This window comes from Ursus maritimus, unplaced genomic scaffold, assembly GCF_017311325.1.
Source record: "Ursus maritimus isolate PB19 unplaced genomic scaffold, ASM1731132v1 scaffold_6, whole genome shotgun sequence".
Classification (NCBI taxonomy): Eukaryota; Metazoa; Chordata; class Mammalia; order Carnivora; family Ursidae; genus Ursus; species Ursus maritimus.
The window spans coordinates 64,214,888-64,239,976 of NW_024426774.1; the positions used below are offsets into that span (position 1 = coordinate 64,214,888).

The 25,089-nt window shown below is 38.4% G+C and overlaps 1 protein-coding gene across 1 annotated transcript; it reads right to left on the bottom strand.

Annotated features, from left to right (window-relative positions):
- Positions 1-516: 516 nt before the first annotated feature.
- Positions 517-24,884, bottom strand: CUNH2orf73 (chromosome unknown C2orf73 homolog). The gene is made up of 5 exons (XM_008699862.1): positions 24,859-24,884; positions 20,767-20,977; positions 14,381-14,534; positions 1,903-2,018; positions 517-1,115 (listed from the first exon to the last, which is right to left on the bottom strand). The coding sequence occupies exons 1-5, from the start codon at positions 24,882-24,884 to the stop codon at positions 750-752; spliced, it is 873 nt and encodes a 290-aa protein (XP_008698084.1). The 3' UTR covers positions 517-749.
- Between the last annotated feature and the right edge of the window lie 205 nt (positions 24,885-25,089).

Genomic DNA, 25,089 nt, shown 5'->3' on the forward strand with positions numbered 1-25,089 from the left:
GAGCCACCCAGGTGCCCCAGGAAATATTTTTATATTCTGGGTACCCATATGTCTTTGAATTAAGTATGTGTGTGTGTGTGTGTGTGTGTGTGTGTGTGTGTGTGTGTGTGCACGCGCACATTTGTGTAACTAGTACCAGGAGAAATGTTTTTAGATTTTTCACACTCTTAATTGCATACAGAGGGACTAAAAGTTTTAGAGTAAGGGTGAAATTTTAAGGTTATAGGAGAACATTATCCTTAAATTGAGACTTTAATTATAGCAATAATGATAATGTAATCGCATTGGTTACTTACTGTTCAATATACATAATCTCATGCGCACTAAGCTTGGGAAGTTGCTATTACCCTGATTTTACAGATGAGGAAACTGAAATCTAGAGAGGTTAAGTAATTTACCCAAGGTCACACAGCTTATAGGTGGTAGAGCCAAAATGCCAACCCTGCTTTGATTCCAGAGAATGATTATTTTATAGGGCCTCTCATAAAAGTTTTGTATTTGTTAATTATGTTCATTTATGTGCAAAACAAAAATGATAATATAACATAGAAATATGTCTCATAATCCACCACTCATTAGAGACCACTCTTAAATTTTTGGTGCATTTTAATTGTCTTTTTTCATTTTCCCATTTATGTAAATTGAATTTTTTGAGGTTATTGATAACAGAAAAAGCAACTGTGAGGGTTCGTATGATTCTGCAGTTTCTCTCCATTCCAAGGATTAGATTTTAATCCGAGGAAGGTAATTTATCCTGACTTATCCTGACTTTTTATTGGTGGATTGAAACGATCATGCCTGGAGAGAAGAGCATTTACTGCAGTGACTTGGAGGATGTCTGCAACCTTCTCCCTTCTCTCAGGACTTCTGGGGCACGCCTTGGCTGCCTCTCTGACGTCTGTTTCTGATAAGTGAGTTTCAGTCTCTAACAGCTCCGGGGAATTTTGTTGGAGACCTGGTGAGATCATTTTGCTTTCCGCTGAGTTTCCTTTTTCTGTTTTTTTGGACTGTTCTGATGAGCATGACCCCAGAGCATTCCGTAATACCTCTGTTCCCTTAGGAACTATTGGTCTACTCCCTGGTTTTATCTCTGTCTGCACAAAAGCTCCATGTCGCTGGAAAGGAAAACAAAGTTGACATTAACCAGGGCACCCGAGTTGCTGGAAGATGCAGCTGTGAACTCAGTTCATGTGTTAACTCAAGTTCTGGCGAGGCAGGCACTCTACTTCTCTGCCTCTTCATTGGCTGTCACCTTACTCTCAGGGGCATAGCAGTTATCAAAGAAACTTTTAAATCAGTGATAAAATAGGGTGTGCCAGAAAATAAAAGGGAAAAGCAGAAAGCCAAAGAAGCAACATCTTATTTCCCATCCTCAAGTTTTCTATCAGTGGGACTGTATAAGACTACCCCTATCACATTTCATTTCTTGCTCTATTGGTTGCTGTGGAGACAATAGCGACTACAGTTCATAGACCTCAGGGTTTGTGATCGCATCCCCACTGTCATTTCAACAAAAGACTTGAAGTACAATATGAAAACAAACATCTGCAGTTGGCAAAAAATTCAGCAACTATTACGTTTCTGTTGGGCTTTGTAAGTCTTAGCTGCACCCCTGCCACACCCACGTGAGCATATCCACCAGTTTATCAGACTGCTTCGATATTACCTTCAGTGAATGATTGTAATAATTGAAACCAAACTCCAAAGACCATGATCCAAAATTATGACATCATTCCTTAATTTTAACTATGACATGTTGTTGAGAGTTTATCCCCCTGACAACCACCTTAGTTTGTTGAAATAGACTTTCAGAAAGATGGTTATGACTTGGAAAGGCTTAATGTTCTACCATAAATCTGTCCCATCCTAAAATATCAAATAATTGATTCTGAATACTCTCACCTTTCCCCGGATGGGCTCATTGGGAGTTTTCCTAGAGTCATATTGATGTAAAAAAGAGATGTGTTCTATAAAATTCTTCTGAAGTTCCGCTGATGTATCAGGAGAGGCAAGTGGAACTGAGAAAACAGATTTTGTAAAGTCAGGACAAAAAGTAGATTTGTATATGGAAATATAATCAATATTCATAATCATGCTTTATCAAAAATGCTTAAAACTAAATTTTTTAAGTATGAATAAATATAATGGATGCATCATTCTTTTTCCATGAAAAGAACCAAATCAAAACAATTGAATTAGCCCCATATAGGGAATTCCTAGTACTTTCTAAAACTAATATTAATGCAATAATGGCTTTAAAAGTCTGTTAGATATGTCTCTTACACAGAAACCAACCAAAATGTTAGGAAACTTATAAGCACAATTCATTTGTCAACTAATTTTTTACTTCTAGAAAGGCTTTGTGAAATTTATGCATAAGTTGCTCCCAACTAGCACTCACAGAATGACCTGGAAGACTCCAGGGCTGCTGTCGTTGTAGTTGAACATGTGATTCTTTCCATTGCCCATTGACAGATATTCTGAAAATTTGTAAGACTACTAAACCCTTTAAAAATCACTTTTAAATAATCTTTCAAGCTAGGTGATGGGTATATAGGGATTCATTCTATTGGTTTCTCTCTGTTTCACATTTTTAATGACTTTTAAAACTCACTTTATTTTTAGTGTTGGCATGGAAGTTTATAAAAGGATCAGAGCAACTCCCACTATAGTGAGGTAAAATTATGTCAAGGAAAAAATTTTGAATTTCTCCCTTTTATTAAAAAGTCACATATAAGAGGTTATGTACACCTACCATATCTCTGGAATAACATTCAAGAAACTGATAAAGTGACTGCTGCAGGGGGAGAGAATTAGGTCACTGGAGCACAGAGGTGGGTTCACTTTCACTGTATATTCTTTTGTGCCATTTGAATTTTGTACTATATGCATGTGTTAACTATTGAAAAATGAAATTTAATTTTTAAAAAATCTTGCCTTTAAAGTTAGGAAGAATATATAAGAAGGAGAACTATGTTAGTAAATTCAAACATATTAAGTGTTCATGAATTCAGTTCAATATTCAGACATTGAAATAAACTAATTTTACTACCAGGAATGATGAGTCTTTAAGTATTTATATATTACATGATTTGAAATGGCAATCTTTTCCCTGTTAACAGGGAAAAAAATGTTAACTGATAACATTTTCTTGATTTCTAATTGAGATCAGTTACTCAAAACTCATTTTCTACATAATCATTACCTTTTTTTTAGGATTTGCTAGTGTACAAAAGAACAGCAGGTGCCAAAGATTTACTAACTATGTATGGGCAACTGTGACATTGAGAAAAGTCCAGCTATGACTTATACATATTTTTTCTATCATTTAGGAAAAGACTACCGGGTTTTGGGTGAATGCCATAGTCCAGCTCACAGAACATTAGTGTTTTTAGAAACATGGTTTGATAGATTCTTGAATAAAATGAAACAGCTCTAAATTCAGTCATTAATCAGGTGGGGTTAATGGAGTATCCAAAGCATGGGCTTTGGGATAATACAGACATGTTTTCAAATTCTAGCCCTATCACATTTCCTAGTGGTGTGACTTTGGGTAAATCACTTAATTTCGTTGATATTCAATTTCCTCCTCTCTAAAATGGGGATAGTAATTTGCTTTGAGAATTGAAAGATGCTGGGATCAAATTAGAGAGGGTCTTTAAAACTAGGCAAGGGGCCAGTTTTTTTGTATCCTAATGAAAGAGAAAACTGCGGAAGGGAGAAGAAGCATGAATCTGAGGAACTATCGACTGTGAGGAACCCAAAGACGTTAGTGGACGGGGGTGAGGGGTTGGTGGCAGCTGGAGCTGGAGGGTAGGAAGGTCAGATAGGGCCAAGAGAGAATAGGTGGGGGAGAGGTTTTTAAATCTCCTCTTGACACCCCTCCCCCCACATCACCTTGGGAAGATCATTGCTTGCCTGGGGCGGAAGAAACTGGCAGCAAGTGGCTAGCCATCTATTGTCAATTTAGTAACTTTCCAACAGCACAGAAGTCCCTCTAGAGTAAGGAGCTGATGAAAACGGGTGCATGCTGCCCCTTTGGGTATTTGCTCTGCTACCATTCCCCCAGCAAACATCAGTGCTGGTGGACTGAAAACTTCAAGAGATTGCCTTTTCTTGTGATGCCTCTTTTTAAGAGTTTAAAGTGGAGGGGAGGGGTGGTATTCTAACTAGAGGACTGGCCTAGTACAGTGACAGCAAATGGAAATGGTCAAGGTTGGTTTTATGGGGTCTGACACTCTCCAGCCTGACCCTCATTTTCTTTCCTTTAGATTCGCTGGGAGGCACAGAAGGCAGACCCTAGTCTTTACATTATGCCTCCACAGGGCTGTTGAGTCCCCTTGGGGAACATGACCTAAGATAAACTAGACAGACACTATAAAGAAAGACAACAAAATTTAAAACATATACTGTGTGAGGCTGAATAATTAGAACCAGTACTCCAAGAATTTAAAATAAGCACAACAAACACCCTCAAAGACACAGAAAGTGTTATTTATGTGAAGCAAGAAGAAGAGGTCATTAAAAAAAAATCACATAAATATCAGAAATCAAGCAAAAGGCAATAGCTGAATTTAAAAAGATGAGATAAACAAAAAGACTCATGAACTAGACAGACTGAGAAACTCTCCCAAAGGGCAGCAGTAAAGGATAAAGAAATTAAAATATAAAAGAAAAGCTAAAAGACGCAGATGGTAGAATTCAGGAGACCTAGATAAAGAAACAGAAGGAAGGAAGTAGTTTAAGAAATAATGATGATAGGGGTGCCTGACTGGCCTAGTCAGTGGAGCACATGACTCTTGATCTGTAGTCATGAGTTTAAGCCCCGTGTTGGGTGTGGAGCCTACTTAAAAAGAAAAAAAAGGAAAGAATGATGATAAATATCCAAGAATTTGAGAAAGATCAAAGACCTCAGATTGAAAGGGCTCACAGATCACCAAGGAGGGTGGCAGGTCCAGGAGTAAGATGAGGAGTAAGATGAGACCCCTGTGTTGTAAAATTCAAGGAGGCACTTACATAGCCCTGGGAGTGAGTGCTTCCTCAAGTTTTGCACCCTGGGCCCCTCACTTCCCTCACTCTCCTCGCTATCCTGCTTGATACATAAGGAAAAACTCACATCCAAGACACTTTATAGAGAAATTTAAGGTCATCTGGGGCAAAGAAAATTCTAAATGCCTTCAAAAAGAGAATATAGGTTACTTAAAAGGAGGAAAAAACAGATTTATATAAAAACTCACAGCAACAGCATTGGACACAAGATGATAATTGATTAATATTTTTAAAATGTTAAAAAGAACTTTAAGTCCCCAACTTTTATATCCAACCGAACTGTCATTCAGCAGTGAAGCCAAAATAAAAAATACTGGGAGACAAGGAAGTCCTCAGAATATTTCCCCATATAAAAGGTCTACTTCAAAAAATTCCAAGAGGAAGAACCCAAATAAGAATAGAAATAAATTAAGAAAAGTGTGTGCCTAAGATATATAGAAGAAAATAACAAAATTTTTTATTACTTTAAAAAGTCAAGGACTGAAGAACAAAAAAAAAATAAGTATTATACCCATAACAACTCAGACTAAAATTCTACTGTTATTAACATATTAATGGAGATATTGGTGAAATATACATATATACATATATGTATATATATATGTAAAGTATATAATATATATGCATATATGAAAAAAGTAGTAAAATGATTTCAAAGGAAAAGAAGAAGCTGTCATTATTGTAGGTAACATGATTACCTGAATAGAAACACCACTGAAATCAACAAAGTATGAGAGTAAGAGTGTAGCAAGGTAAGCAGTTAAGTGTATAAAAATCAAAACCATAATCTACTAGAAAACAAAACAAAATAAGATATGCTGTCTGTGGGAACAAAAACTGTACAATATCAAGTTTTTAGAAACTAACAACTAACAAGACCCGTTTACAGAGAAAAATTTTAAACTCTCTTGACATAAAAGTAGAACTGAATAGACTTTCCATAACATACAATATGTTACTGTAAAGGTGACAATTTTTCCTAAATTAATGTATAATGCCAACAGAACCTAATCAAAATTCTACCTGGGTATTTTGAGGAATGTCATAAATTCTAGAGTTTAAATGGAAAAATAAAGGTCCATAATTAGGTCAACTCTGAAAACGAAGAGCAAGGAATGGGGACCTTCCCTATCAGATATTAAGCTAAAAACCCAGAAAATTAAAACATGTTAGTACTGATCCATGAACTAAAAATTAATAGTAGTGACAGTTCTATTTATATAGGGAACTCTAACATACAAGTAAGGAGGTCCTACAAGTCAATGAGGAAAGTGCATAGACTGTTGAGTAGATAGTATCCAGGAAACTTCTTCACTCTATGGAGTGAAATAGGTTCCCTATTTAACATTGCACATAAAGGCAGATGCTAGGATTAAGATATGATTATGGAAGGCAAAATTATAAAAGCAAGGAAAAAAAATGAAGGAGAATATTTTTGTGACATTAAGGTAGAAAAATTCTTCATAGAAAACACCCAATGTGCAATCCATAGGTGAAAATTGACAAACTTGATTACATCAAAGTTTAGGACTCCTAGTCAGTGAACAGCGCCACAGACAAAGAAAGCAGTGAGATTGGGAGGAAACATTTTTAACCTGAAAACTAAAAGGGATAGGACATCAGTGAGAATGGCAGAGTAAGAACCTCCAAAAAGCTGCTCTGTAATAGTGATGAGAACATCGGCAACTCAAAATCAACTTTGAGGACTCTGGAAATTAACTAAAAGCTTACAACAATCCAAGGAGCATTTATTCAAGAAAATGGCTTAATCTCTGTGGTGAAAGCAAGCTTTATGGCATTTTAACTTGCCCAGTTTTCATGCCTCTCTCCCCACCTGTACAGAATCCTTGAAAACCAACAGCCCTGCAATTACAATGAAACAATATTTAAAAATGAAAGGCTTAAGGAAAGAAATATTTTTCATTTGCAATACTAAATCTGGGATGTTAATGTAAATTGTAAGTAACTATAAATAACTCTTCCTATATACAAAGGCCCCCTTTGAACATTAAAAATCTTACATTGAAACATATTACTCTCCAAAGATTAACAATTGGACTTCCTGCGGGCTCGACAGAAGACAATGGAATAATATCTTCCAAGTGTAAAAGGTAAATAACCATGAACCCAGAATTCTATACCCAGCTCTACTTTTGTCCATTAGAGTGAGGGCAATTTAAAGACATTTTCAAACAAAAGAAAAGTGAAGAGTTGGCTACTCCTAAACTCTCATGGGAAGAACAATTGAATGACACGTAGTAGTCCATTCCATTGGTGGCCCTACCTTAATGGTCTCCCACTATTCCCATCCTTATACAGCCCCCTCCTTGTGAATGTGCGCTGGCCTTGTGATTGGCTTTAACCAATAGGATGTGACAAAAGTACCACTCTGCCAGTTCCAGGCATAAACCTTGAGAAAGCCTTTCAGCTTCTGTTTCTGCATTTTGGGGAGCCCTGAGCTGCTACATAGGAAGTTCAGCTACCCTGCTGGAGAGCCCACATGGAGGGACTGCATGTAGAAAGAGAGGCCTGGTCATTCCAGCCTCCCAGCAAGTCCAGTCCTCAGATGACCCACCAAGTGAATACAGCCACACAAGTGTCCACCACCCAGACCAGCCTAAGAACGGCCCAGCTGAGCCCGGCCCAGATTACAGAATCCTGAGCAAATAAAATGATGGTTGTTTGAAGCCTCTAAATTTTGGGGTGACCTGTTATGCAATTAAGAAACAGAAATACTTGAGAACAAAGTCAAGTAAATCAATTAAAATGAATTATGTTTTAAATAGTGATCTACGGGCGTGTGGGTGGCTCAGTCAGTTAAGTGTCTGCCTTTGGCTCAGGTCATGATCCCGGGGTTTTGGGATCAAGCCCTGTGTCGGGCTCCCTGCTTGTGGGCAGCCTACTTCTCCCTTTCCTCCCCACTAGTGCTCTCTCTCGCTATCTCTCTCTCTCAAATAAATAAAATCTTAAAAAAAAAATAGTGAACCTCCTAGAATCTCAAAAATAATCACTTAAAAAAAAAACCTTTATGGGAACTAATAAAGGGAAAGAAAACAAATCTGAGCTATTAGAGAAATTCCTCACCCAGATATTTTATCTATTAAAATTAGACATAACTACCATATTCATTTATGCAAATATATGAGACTTTTAAAGAAGCCCGCAATAGCGAAGAACATCTAAGTAGGAAAACATCAAAGCAGATATTCAAGTTCTTAGTGGTTATTCTACTTCAGAATTCAAATTGAACCCAAAATAATTACTTAAAAGAAGCCTTGTTACATGAGGATTACAAAACATAAGGCAAAGTCCATGAAGAATGTTTGAAATCCACTCTCTGTTTCTTGGAAACTTGATCTAATTAAAATAGAAATTTTCTAAACAAGGATACGCCAAACAAGTTGGTGTCTAGCCATCTATATTTTATCAACAAAGCCAGAATTTATTCAAACACACAACTTGATCCTTTGATTGGTGGGAACTCAGCAACTTTTACTTTGGGAAATTTTCTTAACTGTGTGTGTGTATCTACTTAAAAAACATTCATCAGTAATATTTTTCTATCAGAAACTCCATTCTTCTAAGTAGTATTTATTTTGATCTTATATAAAAGTATTAATATAAAAAATAATGGTATAGCTTTTCAAAATACAGTGAAAAAACTTGAACAAAACTATAGCAAGAAATCATTATTAAGCTACACCTTGGTGCCAAAGAAGCAACACAAACTGAAGCCGACTCTAGAAAATTATTTTTAATGATAATAGTAATCTGATTTTGCAATTCAAGAAAATGTTAAAATATCAAGTCGTTGATAAAGACTCAAAGTTTTATTTTATTTATTTAAGTAGGACTTTCCTCACAAATTAGATCAGCCTTCCCAATTTATAAAGTTTTATGGTATAAAACCCAAAGTGAACGCTTACAGCGACTCAGATATGGAGCCCAGCCGTTTGTTGAAGTGACCATGGATGGCAGCCAGGAAATTGTGTGGTGGTACAAGAATAAAGGGCACTTTCATTATCAGCACAAGATGACATTGCTGAAATGCCAAAGACCAGGCGTAATGAAGTGGGCTGATGGAACAGAATGACCAGGAGATGACTTTTAATTGGCATGATGCATGTTTGCAGCCACATTTTCCATGGCTGTATGCATATGCACATATATACACATATATGTAAAATCTGGAATATACAAACTAGTGTATGTACATATTTTAAACTGTTACACTAAAATATTTCCTCTTAAAAACCCTTTTCACTAGTATCCAGTCTCCAAAATATGAATAAATTGCAGGCCTATATTGTGGTGTGTATGTTAGTGTAAATTACATTATGTCCGAATCTGTTGAATAATATGTAATTATCATTAAACTATTCAATAAATATTTGTTGAGTCTAGGCATCATACTAGCACCTGGGATACAATAATGAATTTGGCCATGAGAAACACCAGTAAAAGAACTGAGACACAGAGACAGAGGGAGGAGGAGGAGGAGGGTGGGGAAGGGGGAGGGAGGGCGAGGAAGGAAAAAGTGAGACTTCCACACCTGGTTTCCAAAGCTAAATTCCAACTAAACACCTAATGTAGTACAATGCAATAATTAATAACAGAAATAGCTTCCATTTGTTGTCTCCTATGTACCAAGCACTGTGGTAGGCACTTTACATATTTTTTATTTCTCCTAACAATCCTGCAAAGTAGGGGTTATTATTCCCACTTCTTGAATTGAGGAAATAAAATGATGAAATTTAAGTAATGAGCCTAGGATCAAACCACTGTAAGTGTTAAACCAACATTAAAATCTACGGGGAGGGAGTATTGATGGTGATAAGGTGACCATGATTTCCAGTTAAGCGTGACAAATTCAACTTGTGCGTTTCCCCCATTCCCTCCCAAAACACCAGTACAATGATAATAAAGACCTTAAAAGCTTAAATCCTTAGTAAAAAAGAGAACTAAATGAGAGCAAAGATACTAACAAATTTGGAAACTGGGAAGTAGATAGTTAAATGGCAGTGACCTTGAGTAGACCGCAAAGAACCTGGAAGCTAAGTGCTCGTGGGGAATGGGTGGGGTCCCAGTAAGGTTCAAAAATGGAGGCACCTGACGGCTCTGGGGCAGGGAGCACGGACAAGGTGAAGTTGCCAACAGAGGGCTATTGGAGAAATTCCCAGATTTTTTGTTCCCCACTCCATGCAGAGGTTTGGAGGATTCCACTCCGGGAAGATAGACTGGCTCAACGGAACAGACCTATAGGCGTTGATGTTGGCGGGGGGCTGAGCCTTGCCTGGTCATCCTAGAAGAAACCTAGCGCTCTGCTCTCATCTTCTACCATGTCCCATACTGCACTTGAGTAGAAGCAACCACTCCTTCTGAGAAAGAACGGGGATCTGACTGGTTACTTAACCAAAAAAGTTAAAACAAAGAATCATAGAATATTATGTATACTAAACTTAGACACTTTATTTTAACCAGTTCGGTCACCACATTTTTATTGGAATGCCAATGCATTTCCTTTGCAGAAGTAGCCATTGATTGGAATTGCACTTTGTGTTTCTTGTGTGAACCAAACCCCTAATGTATCCTTTCTGGTTTGTTTCTTTAAAACAGAATGGAAACTTAAAGACATATCTGAAATAAAATGACTGCAGAATCTTTCAAGATTTAAAAAATTCACTCCAGCTCCTCTTTTATAGTGATTTTGTCCACACCTAATTCGCACTTTTAAAAGTTAGTGACTTTTTGGGGTGCCTGGGTGGTTCAGTCAGTTAAGCGTCCAACTCTTGATTTTGGCTCAGATGATGATCTCCGGATCGTGAGATCAAGCCCCACATCTACTTGTCCCTCTCCCTCTGCTCCTCCCCCTGCTCATGTTCTGCCCCCCCCCAAATAAATAAAATCTTTTAAAAAAAAAGTCACCTTTTGGCAAGCCTTTCCAAAGTATTGAACTTTGATTGTATTATAGAAACTCTCTTAGTACTCAGATTTTAATTTATAAGAATAAGTAAATTATGGAAATACAGTAACAAGTACACAGGCATAAATTGTTTTGAAAATAATCATGAATTTCAGAGAACATTCTCTGCCTCCTTGGTCTGAGTTACATGCCCCTTCTTGAAATGTCCCTCTCATGATATCGTGAGCAATAGGAGATAGATTCCACAGATAAACAGGACCATGTAGGCCATGGTGAGGAATTTGAAATTGACTCTAAAAAAATGAGAAGTAACTCATCTAATGGAGGAAAGCGATATCATTCGTGTTTCTAAAAGATTCTTCTCACAATGGTGTGGAAAACATATTTTGGAGGAGAAAGAGAGGAAACAGGGTAACAGACGCTGTACATTAAAATTTGGAGTATATTTTGGAGATAGAAGTGTCAAGGTTTGCTGATGGACTGGATATAGAGGGTAGAGAGCTTTGGAATGACTTCTAGGTTGTCAAAACTTGAGGGGGAATAGAAGCGGCATGTACTGAAAAGAGGAAAACTGGCAGGGGAGAGGTTGGAGTGGGGGAAATGAGCCATTCTATCCTAGCCATGTTTAGTTTGAAAGGAGATTAGCTCTCCAAGAAAAGATGTTAGGTAGGTGGTTGGATGGGAGTTCAAAGTTCAGCAAAGAGTCAGGGGCTAGAGAGATCAATTGGTTCTTATATTAGTTCTTTAACTTCAACCTTCAATTTCAATTTCTTGTCACATCTGCTTTGGGTACTCATGTTAAATAAAGATATTAGCACCCTTTCTACTTCCCATCTTCTGTCAACTGTTGATGTGCTTTTCTTGTAAAGGCTAATAACAGAATTCTGTTCTGTAAGCACATTTAAAATTTCTGTACTGTGTCTCTATAATGCTAAAAGCTAAAAACTATAAAATTGCATTTACAATATAATATATGAAATTTGTTCACATATGGGGCAACTATCATGCTAGGACTACATTTCTTTCTCACTGGGTCCAAAGCCTGGTGCCACCTGAAAAAGAGAGGTTCTAGTATTTGTGTTAAATAAATCCTCTTTTCTAAGTAAAAAAAAAAATTTCCCCTGGAAACTTTGAAGACAGAACTCCATTGTGCTTTTGCTTCAGTGCTGCTTCATGCCATACTGATTCTTAATTCTTCGATAGTGACTAATTTTTCTTGCTCTTATGGAAACTTACAGAATCTTCTTTTTAATAATTGTTGCTTTGCAATTTCATGATGATATATAGGTTGTATCTTTTGTCCCTTCATACTTGGAAGCCCTCAGTAGACTCCTTGAATGCCTCTCTCTTATATTGGGAAACTTTCTTATTATTCTAGAGGCTGGGTGGAGTACTGGTTTTAATTAGAGGTAGACTGAGTTCAAATACCAGTTGTTTGCTCTGTAGCCTTGGGCAAGTTATTTAAACCTTGTGCTTGCTTTCTTACCTGAAAAATGAGAGTATTAATAATATTACCATACCAATATATTCCTTAGGGTTGGTATGAGAATTGAATGAGTAATATTTAGGAAGTCCCATAAACTGCCTGGCATATAGTATGTGCTCAGTAAATGTTATGTGTTGATAATTATCTCCACCTTCAATTTTATTCCTGACTTTTCTGGAGCTCCAGAAAAGTTGGACCTCCCAGACTGATTCTCCACTTTGCTTTGCTTTTCTCATATTTTCTAGTTTTTTGTTCTTGTTGCTGTTGTTGTTTTATGGTCTGTGATGCTTCCTTGACTTTACCCTCCAAACATTAAAAAAAATAATCTGGCATAATTGTAATCTTTGGCCATCCATTCATAAACTAAGAATAGGATAAGAGATCAACTTGAATTACAGAAAAAGTCACTGTGTGGTAATTGACCAGCTGGCTGAGACACTGGGCTCCACTAGTCTTAATGTTGGTGTAGAAAACAAGGTTCATGACCCCAGTGGTTATTTACAAGACAGATTTTCAGGTCACCCTTGGATTCATTCTTGCCTTCTGCTTTGCCTGCTGACTGAGCCTCCAGCTACTTTGGGGTTTTATCAGGAGGATTAGCTCTTTGCTGCTTTTCCCTCTATCTTTTCTAGGCTATTGCTTCTTTGCTTTCTTTAATCCATCAACGAGTTTTCATTCCTTTCCACACCGCAGAAAGTTCTTCTTTCCATTCTCTTTATCTTTATGGGTTGATTGCTTTACTATCACTTAATAGAGTCTTGGGAGGTGGGGGATTTAGACGTCTGTGCTCAGTCTACCTTCCTGAATCAGACTTCATTACCTTTCTAAAGGAGAGATCATGTTACAGATTATCTAACAGTCCTCTCCATTAACTACCACCCCTGAAGTAGAAATCATGCTGAATATGACCATTTTCTAATGTTCTGAACTTCAATCTACCTGCCCTTTGTATCCTTAACTAAACTGACCAGATCACAGAGGCCTGAAGGCTAAAATTAAGTAAGGGGCTGTTGACCACTAAAAGTAATCCTTTGTTGTCTACTGTCATGTTCAGAAAATCACTTGAAATTTAGCTTATGAACTTTTATATGGAGTGATGACCAGAGTGGGTACTCAATAAATACAATTTTGTTTTGAGTTGATCATGCACTTCTCTTTAAGACTTGCTAAATTCTACTCTAGCAGTAGAGATGACTAGGGCGCGTGGTAGCAAACAGATAGAAGCTGACTAAATTTATTATAATAACATTGTCAGGTAAATAACTTTGAGATCTGACAGTGTTTTAACGGTCGACCCATGTAACAGTATTTCCTGCATTGTTTTGTGGGATACCAGTCACGTGAACTAACCTCCCCGAGAAAGGGTGAGGTGGTCAATAGTGGGGAAAACGTAACATTCTTTATTCCTCTTCTTGGAATGCATTATGCTTGTGCTTACAGTAAGGGTTTTAAGAGTTCTGTGGCTTAAAAAATCTGTTTAGCTTCATAAGTTCAGTTTTTACAAAACTCATTTGACCACTTCCCTCTTTCTTTGAGCACCATCTATAAACATCATAAGGAACTGGTGTCCCTCAGAGCGCGCTGGAGGAATACTGCCGTAGGCATTGCCTACAGTTTTAGTAGTTATACTTTTTAAAATTTGGTGGCAACAATAATGAGCAGAATGCTACTAAGTATATGACTTGGAGGCTGGTGTCATCAGTGATCAAGCCAGTTTTTACTATCCTGTAGTAAATATGTTTGGAGGGATGGGGGTTCCATTCCCACCCCAAGAAGGGATGAAGGGCTGCATTTGCTGTGTGTATTTTCAACTCCTGTAGAGAAGTAATTTTCTCAGGAGGTGCCAGTACATTTAATACACCCTAATTTGATAGCCACAACCCGAGAGAACGGGGAAGAGGTTTGATCACAGCTAACCTTACCTATTCCACAAGAAGGCTTTTGCAACTTGCTGTGTCTGACTGGCAAAACCAATGGACATGCTGGTTTTTGAAAGTCACTCCTCTGGGTGCTCTTAGTGTCATAAGGTGGTTGGAAGGGATGCTCCAGTCTTTTGCCATGTGACCACCAGTCACCCTTTATGGGAAAAAAAATTGGAAACACAAAATTGGATACTGTAGAACATTTTCATGTGCTGCCTGATGTCTGTGAATGTTCAGTGATTCGATTCAATAAGCTATTGGATATTCTAGTCCTAAAATGGAATTCTGAAATCTAGGGTTAAGTATATTTTTACAAAGACTGAATTTTTAAAAAGGTACTTAAAAGTGAATTATCGCATGTTTTTAGCTAAAATATAGCTGCTGAATTCTTAAACTACTTTCTGTCAACAGATGGAGTGGTAAAAATCAACCAAGTAGTTATATTTCTATGTTTGGTACTGCCATTTTATTGTATATATGTATTTACATGTAGATGGCTTGATTTAATCTAAAAATTATGTTCTATACTTTTCATTGTGGAAATACAGATAATGTATTATCATCTAAGGTGGTGGTTTTCATAGTTTTCAGTCCATGATCCACACCATGAGATAGATTTTGCCGTGCAAGGACATCCAATGTATACACATGCGTAAAACTCAAAGTTTCACAATATTTAGTCTTACTACATGCAGTGCGCTTGACTATTTTTCTGTTTTATCATTTATCTCTTCTATTTCATTTCACAATGCTAGCTGCAACCCACATTGCTTTATAACCCATGAATGCCTCAGTTTGAAAAACTTTATTCTAAGGAAAAATATCTCCAATGTTACTGAATTTTTTATGGTAAAACCTGACTTAAGTACCCAGGAAAGGGAGAATTGATAAATTCTCCGTGAGCACATATTAGAATCTGATCTTTTAGAAGATGTGAAAAGAATGAGGGGAAACTTACTCAACTTAATTCTAAGGAAACATTTTTTTAAAAAAATCTGGTTGATCAGGTAGACTTAAGACAACATTGGGAAAAGGCAACTGTGACACCTGGGAGTTCTTGGATATTATTAGACAATGAAAGTAACCTTGGGTATAATCAAACACCCACTTTGGGCTTTGAGGAAAGAGATCAGGCTTTTAAAAAAATCAACCATGATTTTGTAGTCAGAGACTTGAAAAATACGATTCAAGGGAATGAATATGAGATTCACATAAGTAAAATTCTGACAGTGCAATTGAAGCTACAGTGCTGTGAAAAGTCTGAGGCATTTGAAGACATCTATCTGACTCCACAGGGAGCCAGCTCCCAAAGCAGCTTAGTTTCTAAAAGACAGGCATGTATAAAAGAAGTGTACAATATCGAATTAAAAAAAAATAATATCATGGAGTCACCTTGTCAGGAGATTGTCAAGAAGCTTAGAAGAAATTCATGAAATATGCCAAAGGCAGCAAAAATAGGGTTTTCTGGGAGAAAAAAAAATTCTGTTATATCGAGAAATCACAGAAAGGCTAAGAATCTGAAGAAGAGTACCCAGTTCACAGCTGAAAGTCAGAACTCCTCGACTTTAGGTTCTTCGTTAAGGGAAATTATCTTCAAACTGAAAAAGACAGGATGAACATGGACCTACGAGGGAACTGAGCCCTGACTAACAGAAGAGAGAGTTAGATCTCACCTGGCAAGCTTAAATGAATGCCAGTTTTAGACCAATGACAAATTGTAACCCGGGGTAATGAATAAGTTTGCAGAGGTCAAAGGAATTCAGGAATTGGAGAGTTTTGGAGAACAGGCGAGATGAGCTGAAAGATGAATTACAAAGATTAAGACTACTTGATGTCGATCCTGGGAGTTCTAGAACAGATTACCAAACAGATGGTGTCTTCTCACTATCTGGCTGAAAATAGTCATATCTAACTGTTGTCAGAATGCCTGCTTCTTGCGGGCCTCCTCCACTGCACGGTTATGATAGTGCTTATTATGCCCCAAGTTCTCAGATTTATAGGCCTTTTCTCACTTACCCTCGCCACGATTCTGCGAGTAGATACACCCACTTTACAGATGAGAAAACTGCTGGGAGATTAACTTCCCCAAAGTGTGTCCCTAGCAGGCAGCGGAGCTGTCCAAGTCAGACCCCTGCCCCCATCCGTGCATGCCTCTCATTTCTGCGCTAATTGCATTATCAAATCTGCTGCAGAATGCAAAGCCAGATAACCACAAAGATACTTAAATTATTTCAGAAGTGACAATAAAGAGATATTAAGTACCTTGAGAAAGATCTTCTATGAAAAGGTTTTAAGGAGTATACTGTATATTATCTTTTTTTGCTGATCAAGAACTTACTTTGCTAACACCCAGCTTACTGGGTAAGTGACTCTGGAATGAGCAAACTGCTAGCAAATGCCTGGCAACATTCAGTTATTTTTTGAACAAGAGTATATTGCGAAAGTTACCCTAAAAGCAGAGATATCAATTCACCCCTCAAGGTTTCTTATGAATTTAGAATTTGACCAAAATGTTCTCTTTAATTTCACAAAATATAAAGGAAATAATGAACAATGTTTCCTAAAGTGTGACTTGAAGACTGGAAGACCTCAGAGTTGGGGGAAGTGTTCTGATTAGTGTTGTAAATGGGGAGAAGCTTCACTTCGGCAGAATGAAATCGTACAGTTCCAAAAATGCTGTTTTTCTGTTTTCTATTTCTGGATAGCCTGCCCTTTGCCTGAAGAGTCTGGTTTGTTCCTGGAAGAGTGAGAATGTATATGGGCCTGCGCACATGTGCATGCCATTTTGGTACAAGCATTTGCTCAAAAGATTATAAGATTAAAGAGATAGGTGGAAGCTTGTTTTTTCCTTCACCCCGTGTGGAAGGGAAAGACTAAGTGTAAAAATTAACTGCTCTGTGCACCATCACTTGAAGTGGATTGTGAGGGGCTGACGTGAGTTATTTATGATGAAATAAGCCAAACTGGGAAAAGTGTTCTACTGTATTTGCTTTGTCTAGGCTTCAGGGTCAGTCCACCTCTTGCAGATTGTGGAAGGGGTTTTGCCTAAAGAGATAGTTGCTCTCAGTTCAAAACTTTGGACCCAGAGAAAGCAGGACGCCTTCCCTTCAAGCCCAAGGCCAGTCTTCTTTCATGCTCCAGGATAACAGTCATTGCAGCTCCGTGGTATGGAGACATCTGGAGATTCCTGAGGAAGAGACTCCCACTAACCTCCAGCCCTGGAAGACCTGATGACCATTGTACTGTGAATCCCTTAACCACCTTTGGAAACCACTGTGGGACAGTCTTTTTATACTTCTGCTATCTCTAAGCCTTCCGAAGTGCATTAGGAGACATTAATTAGTTTTAATTCTTTGGGAAATTAAGGGAGAGTCTTGGGAGGAGAAGTAGTAAAAGTAATCGGGGCGTCCTGGAGAAGCCAGTTAAGAGAATGCAAGAGGCAGTAGGTAGAACCACATAGCAGGATCCTGGCAAAAACTGGCTGCCGCTGGTGGTGGTCCTCTGTGGAACACAAAATCCTGCTTTGGGGATTCCTAGGGAAATACGGACTTTTGACAACACCTTACAGAGAATCACATTTTATTAGAGGAGCTTTAAGGCTTTAAAACACTGAAGTGTTATGGGAAACACTAGAGTTACATTGTATCTATGTTCATCTCTATTTTGCTGTGGATATCAGGAGTGCAGAAAATACCTCTTTTTAAGCAACTCATAATGTCCCTGATAAGTTATTCCTAAATTGTGTTCTGTGGAATACTAGTTCTGTGAAATACTAGGTGAAATGTAAAGGAGGTTTCCAAAGTTAAAGAAATTTGGAAAATATTGAGGTAAGTAAAGTGAAATAAGTTTATCACAGGATTTCTTAGAACCTTTATATATAAATGTCTTTGTGAAGTTGTAAGATCTAAATAAATAGCTTTTCCAAAATGTATTTGACTTTGGAATGTTATTTTATTGAGCACATAGGAAGGGCTAATGCTTTGAAACATACACTTTGAAACATAATGACCTAATATAATCTCTTTTAAAATACCAGTATTTAAAAACACAAGACCACCAAACGCCTGTGATTGAAAGTGACTGAGCTACAGCTCCTTTTTACTTTTTCTGGCACCCCCAATTTTATCTCCCTATGTAGAACTGTATGGTTGTTTCATGTAAGTATCTTAAAAATAAGTAAAATCAACCAATCTGGTGTTAGGTTCTTGAGCAAAATACATAAAACAGCAGATATGTCACTTTAAATATTAGGCAACGTTATTTTCTTTACTCTCATGTTACAGCCAGCACTACTATAAACCAGATAATTTTTTAAAACAACCAAACTAAACTTTAAAGAGAAACCTGCCATCTAAAATAAAGGAACAAAGTGTACAGATATGTGAAATGAGCATTCTTTATTACTCCTCGAGTACGTGGAAATGAGTACACTTGAGATTGCTGTTTTTGTTCTTTAAATATGAACAGTGCCCACTCCACACCCAAGACAAATACTCTCTGAACTCCGTGATGCGTCTTCAGTCTTTTTTTATACCTCCTCACTCATGTCCACCGGCAGCCTCTCTTCCCTGCCCTCTCACTTCATCTCAAACTCCCTTTCACCATCTCTTAAAGGTCTCTGATTCATTTAGCTTTTAGCGCCAATGCACAGGGGTGCTACTGCTCCTGCATGGACCCATCTGGACAGCAGCTCCTAACATGACCTTTCTTAAGACACCTATAAACTAGGAGTAAGAGAAAATTCGTTGACTAATTTTTGAGATTTTTACATTTTGTATCTCCATTCTCAAACCCATTTCTTTTCCTTAGTATCTCCAAGGTAAGGATGGGTTCAGTTAATAGCTTGGTTTTAATTCAGCCCTGACTTAAAGCTCAGGAGAGTCAGTCATTAACTTTTAGTGAAGTCATGGGAACTTCACTAACCTGGACCAGACTTATTTCCTGAGTGTAGGCCTGGACCATCAATATCTTTTAAATCCCCCAATAATTGCTTGTTTATAAAACAAAATAGCCTTAAAACTGCCCGTGTAAGGTTTTATTACACGACATGAATGCATATTTGACTACATTAATTCCTGCCCCAAGAAGATCTCCCATTCACACACAGTGCCCTGGTGTGCTATCTATTTTACAACAAAAACACTGGACATTACTGATGTGAAGACAGGTCCCTAAAAGCAATCTCCATTTAAATGTTAAGTTAAATCACAACCACACACAAACTCATGTGGCAAAAGGAACTTTGCAGCTGAGATTAAGTTAAACATCTTGGGAAGAGGACATTATCTAAGATTATCTAGGTGGGCCCAACATAATTACTCTGATCCTTGGAAGAGGGAGGCAGGAGAGTCAGAGAGAGATTTGAAGATGCCATGCTGCTGGCTTTGAAGAGGATGGGGCCATAAGCCAAGGAATGCAGGCAGCTTCTAGAAGCTGGAAAAGGCAAGGAACTGGATCTTCCCTTACATCACCTTCAGAAGGAAACCAGCCCTGCTAATAGCCAATGAGAATGATTTTGGACTTCTAAGCTCAAGAAATGTTGAGAATAAATTTGTTTGCTTTAACCTAGTGTTTAAATTTGTGGTAATTTGTAACATAAGGAACAGGAAACTAACAATAAATTACACTTCAACAAACCTAAGTTTAAAGAAACAAGATGAATATATTTAGTATGATAGTGAATAAAAGTATGGTTTGACTAAACCAACCGTCCTGGGTCAGAAACACAACTGTGACATTTGCTTACATAGTAATTTACTATGTAAATTACAAAGAAGTAATTTACTTCTGTGTGGTATGTTATCTATAAAATATTTCTAATACTACCTCCTAGAAACCGTCCTGGGTCAGAAACACAACTGTGACATTTGCTTACATAGTAATTTACTATGTAAGTTACAAAGAAGTAATTTACTTCTGTGTGGTACGTTATCTATAAAATATTTCTAATACTACCTCCTAGAAACTGTTGTACAGATTAAAGGATATAACTTATCTAAAACACTTAGCTCATCCCTAGCACTTCACACCTTAAATAAACGGTAGCTATTATTTTATAGAGAGTATCATGGGAAATATTTATATTAGAATATGTAACACAAATACAATATTATAGATTTCTTCAGTATCTGCCAAACACTACTAAATGGCTATAATCTGACCCAATCTAGAAAAACGATTATTTGGATTCCTTCCCTATTTATATATTGTTTGTTTGCAACAGTTATCTGGAAGAATAGTCTCAGGTTACTGCTTTTAACTATTGGATTATAAAAAGTATTAGTCTGAAATATATCACATCCTTTACGTAGTCTGTGACCAAATTATCCTGCAAAACAGCTTCTGAATCTAAATCTGTATTTGTATATAAGGAACATCCATCCAACCTGCTTTTCTGGCCCTTTTTTGGGATCTATGTAGGGAACCGGTTCATTGAATGTTCTTGCATTTGTATGAATGAATTTTGCATAATATATACGTCCTCTCCCGACACATGGTTTTGAATGTTGTATACTTTTTCCAGGTTTTTTGTCATGTTTGATTTCTTCTTCTTTTTCAGTTACATACACTATACCAGCATCTTCTATTTTATGCTCTCTGAAAAACAAATAGTAAATAATGTACCCCAATGAGCAGTTTAGGACTGTGTCATAATTGTATAAAATAAAATTTAAATATATTGCAAGTATCGGTCAAGACAATTTAGGCTTTATTAATAGTTATAAGGGACTTGTGCAATTAAAATATGGAAGGGTATCTTCTCATTTTACATCATATAAAAGATAAAGGGATTTGTGTTAATCGTGATTATTCATAGTGATATACCAGCACAGTGTACAGAGTAGTGATCTGATCATGGTTACAGATCCTATTTGCAGCATTTATTCATGAAGGTAAGTTACATGCTAATGTTAACTCATCTTCTTTAAAAGTTACTTACGGGGCGCCTGTTTGGCTCAGTAGGTTGAGCAATTGACTCTTGATTCTGGCTCAGGTCATGATCTTGGGGTCCGGGGATCCAGCCCTGAGTCAGGCTCTGTGCTCAGTGGGGAGTCTGCTTGAGATTCTCAATCTCCCTCCCTCCCTGTCCCTTCCTCCCCCACCCCACACTCTCTCTAAAATAAGTGAATGAATCTTAAAAAAAAAAAAAAAAGTTAATTACTTAGTAAATTCAGTCACCTGAACAAGGACAGCTATTTAATTTTAAAAGTTCACGTGGCAAACTTATAAAAGCTACCAAATGACCACTATTAGCTATCTTTTCAGGGATGAAACAATGTTCTCAGCATGATAATAATCAATTCAATCTCATCACTTTTTGCTTTTAATAACTAGACTGGTACCAAACTGAACATTATTGAATTTTTTTAAGTATTAAAAAAGTGTTTAGAAAGAATTTATAGAAATTTTCTTTTTTAAAAATTTTTATTTATTTTTTTTTTAAGATTTTATTTATTTGACAGAGATAGAGACAGGCAGCGAGAGAGGGAACACAAGCAGGGGGAGTGGGAGAGGAAGAAGCAGGCTCATAGCAGAGGAGCCTGATGTGGGGCTCGATCCCAGAACGCTGGGATCACACCCTGAGCGGAAGGCAGACGCTTAACCGCTGTGCCACCCAGGCGCCCCTGAAATTTTCTCCTTTTAAATAAAGAGTGATAGACATCGTAAAAGTCAGTATTTTAAAATTTCACGTACTTGGAAAATAAAGGAAAGAATGAAATAGATGAATGTGAATACTTTTTACACAGAAGCTTTTAAAATCAAAACCCTGACCCATGGAAGGTGAGTAAATAAGATTCCAAATTTATAGAGAAAGTGAGCAGTTCTGCTTAGTCTTGGCCCTTAAAATATAACCTCTACATTACTTCAAACCAAAGACAGGTTCATCTTTTCTATCATGTCATTTTTTAGTGAAAACCCCCAGATGGCTTTGTGTTGCCGTTACAGTGGATACTGCTTCCTTATCGTAGCTCTGAGGCCGGCAGACCCAGCTCCAGCTAATCTCATCAGCTGCCCTGAGACCTCTCTCCCCTCACTTCTCCAGACAGCACGCCTGCTTTCAGTTCCTGGACACACGAGTTATTTCCCTTCAGGGCATTCACTGTCCCCTCTGCCTGGTAGCTCTTCCCCAGGTCTCTGCACCAGGGGTCCACTATCTTTAGGTCTCCACTTAAAAGCCATCTCCTCAGCAGCTTTTCCTAGATTTCCCCCTTCCTGCCCCATGTAGTCTTTTAGTACTTTCTTTCATAACACCATAATTAATAATTTATGTACCTAGTTTTTTGTTTTGTTTTGTTTTGTTTTGTTTTGTTTTGTTTTGTTGGTAAGCACTACAAACACCCTTTACTAGTCAGTAAGCTCCATAAGGGTGAAGACTGTGTTTCATTCATCATTACATAGCCACCCGGGGAAGCATCGTGGTCCTCACAGGTAAATGGACTGCCGTTACAGTATTTGCATGTTTCCGGTGAATCTGCTGGGATTGTTTTCTCATGTGGCTTAGTGTAGCTGCATACTCCCAACCCCCACTCCAATACACAGACAAAAAACATTCAGCACCCTTGGATTCTAGCTCCCTGCAGCCCAACAAAAACTGCTCTCTGTAAAGGTTTTGGAAAAACTGATTACTGGTCAAGTGTGAATAACGTCTAAGGCTTTTTATATTACCTTTAATTAAACACATATCTCTGGAAAGGTCATGATCGATTTATTATAGATATCTGACAACATCTTTTCCATCTGCTTGTCATTGTTGTAACTCAGCAATACACTTCTGTTGGCATCACGTCCTTGAAGGAAGGGGCTGTGGCTATACGCCTGTGTACATATGCATTCGTTCAATTAAGTATTTGTGGTGTGAGTAGCTATAGATTAACATATAAATGTGAACTATATGATTCTGTAGTAATTTCTTACTAGAAGGAAACACTAATGGGCAGTGAAGAAAGTTAGACCTGGGTTGGAATCCCAACTCTGTCATTTAACATCTGAGCCTTGGTTTCCTCCTTTGCATGGTAAGGGCAAGAATGCCTATGGATAATGTTGAATAATTCATTCTTCCAACAGATATTTATTGAATTTTGTGTCTGGTGCTGCTCAAGGCATTGAGGATACAGGAGTGACAAAACAAAAATTCCTGCCCTCTCAGAGCTTACATTCTAGTGAGGGAAGGCTGATGAGAAGTCAAATAATAAGTAAAACATATGGTCTTTTGGATGGTGTTAAGTGCTAAGGACAACAACAGAGCAGGGAATGGGGAAAACGAGTGCATGTACGCGGGAGACAGGCTGCATTTTTAGACAGGGTGGAGGATGCGTTATGAAGGTGGCAACTGAAAAAAGGAAAGAGGGGAGCGAGCTAAGAGGATATTTGAGGAAGGGCATCTAGCGGAGTGAACTGTAATCACCAGAGCATTGCAACAGAAGCACCTGTCCTTAGGTGCTTCTCCAAGTGTGGTCCCAGAAGTAGCTGCCTTGACATCAGCTGTTACCTTGTTAGAAGTACAAATTCACCAGCCCCATCCCAACCCGAGGCAGGTTCCCAGGAAACTGTTTTAACCAGCTCTCCAGGTGATTCTTATGTATGTTGAGAACCACTGTTCTAGTGACAAACATATAGGCTTGGGAAGCAGATACCCCTGGCCATGTGGTATTGTTGTAACACCTTGGTCGATAGTTCTCAAAAATTTAGGGTACATCAGAATCACCTGGAGGCTTGTTAAAACCCAGATTATCGCGCTTAACTCCAAATTTCTGATTCAGTATATCTGTGGTGGGGAGGCTGCAAAAACATGCATTTCTGGAAGTTCTCAGGTGATGCTGGATAGTGGGAGGGGGCGGGGAGGAGCACACTTTGAGAATCACTGCTAGCGTGAGGCCTGCGTGCTGGAGCCGGGTGGAGTCAGAGGGCAAGCAGCAGAGAAGACCAGATACGGGAAAAGAGGCAGCTTGTGTATGTCCCACAGGTCACTTAGCTTACTAAGGTCACAGACCTTAGCTCTTACTCTGCAGTGGCCGATAGAAAATAGTGATCTCACCTACGCTGTAAAAACAAACAAAAAACCACTCAGACTGCTATGTTGGGGACGCCGCAGAGAGGCAAGCGGAGCAGCCGAGATGGTTACAACATCCAGGTAAGAGACGCTGGTAGTTGGGCCAGGGCGGGGGTGATAGTGGAATTCTGCATATATTTTAAAGGTAAAGCCTACAGAATTTGCTACTAACTTAGATGTGGGGTGTGAGGAGGGGAAGAATGTTGGGCCAGGCAATGCATGTAAAGTGCCTGACATACAGTTGGTGCCTAGTAAGCTGTGTGTTTTAAAAAGTACTCCGGTAAACGCTCAGCTACTGGAGGTAGGCTGGGAGAGGAAAAGCGCTGGGGATGGCCCGAGGACCCACCCCCCGGGTCTCACTTCACCCTCCCCGAAGGAAGGAAGTATTTTCAGAAGGGGAAATAGAAAACCAAACCCCAGCACTTACTGCTGCTTATCCTCCTTTCCCTCCATGGGCTCCCACGGCCTGACACGAGGCAGCGAGGAGCCTCACGGGAAGATCAGGGACTAAGCCCTGCGGGGAAAGGGGCGCGCGGAGGGCCGCGACTGTGACACGCGCGTTGCTAAGCGACGGCGGGCTCCCAGCTCGAGGCCTCGGAAAGCGGCAAGGGGGCGGAGCCGGGGCGCGCAGGCGCAGTAACCTGGATCGGCTCCTCAG

Coding starts and splice junctions, on each gene's coding strand:
- CUNH2orf73 (XM_008699862.1), bottom strand. CDS start 24,884: ATGGAGGGAAAGGAGGATAAGCAGCA. Junction 14,535..20,766: donor AAAAAGGGCCAGAAAAGCAG/GTTGGATGGATG, acceptor TTTCCCATAAAG/GGTGACTGGTGGTCACATGG. Junction 2,019..14,380: donor AAAGCCTTCTTGTGGAATAG/GTAAGGTTAGCT, acceptor CTGTTTTCTCAG/TTCCACTTGCCTCTCCTGAT.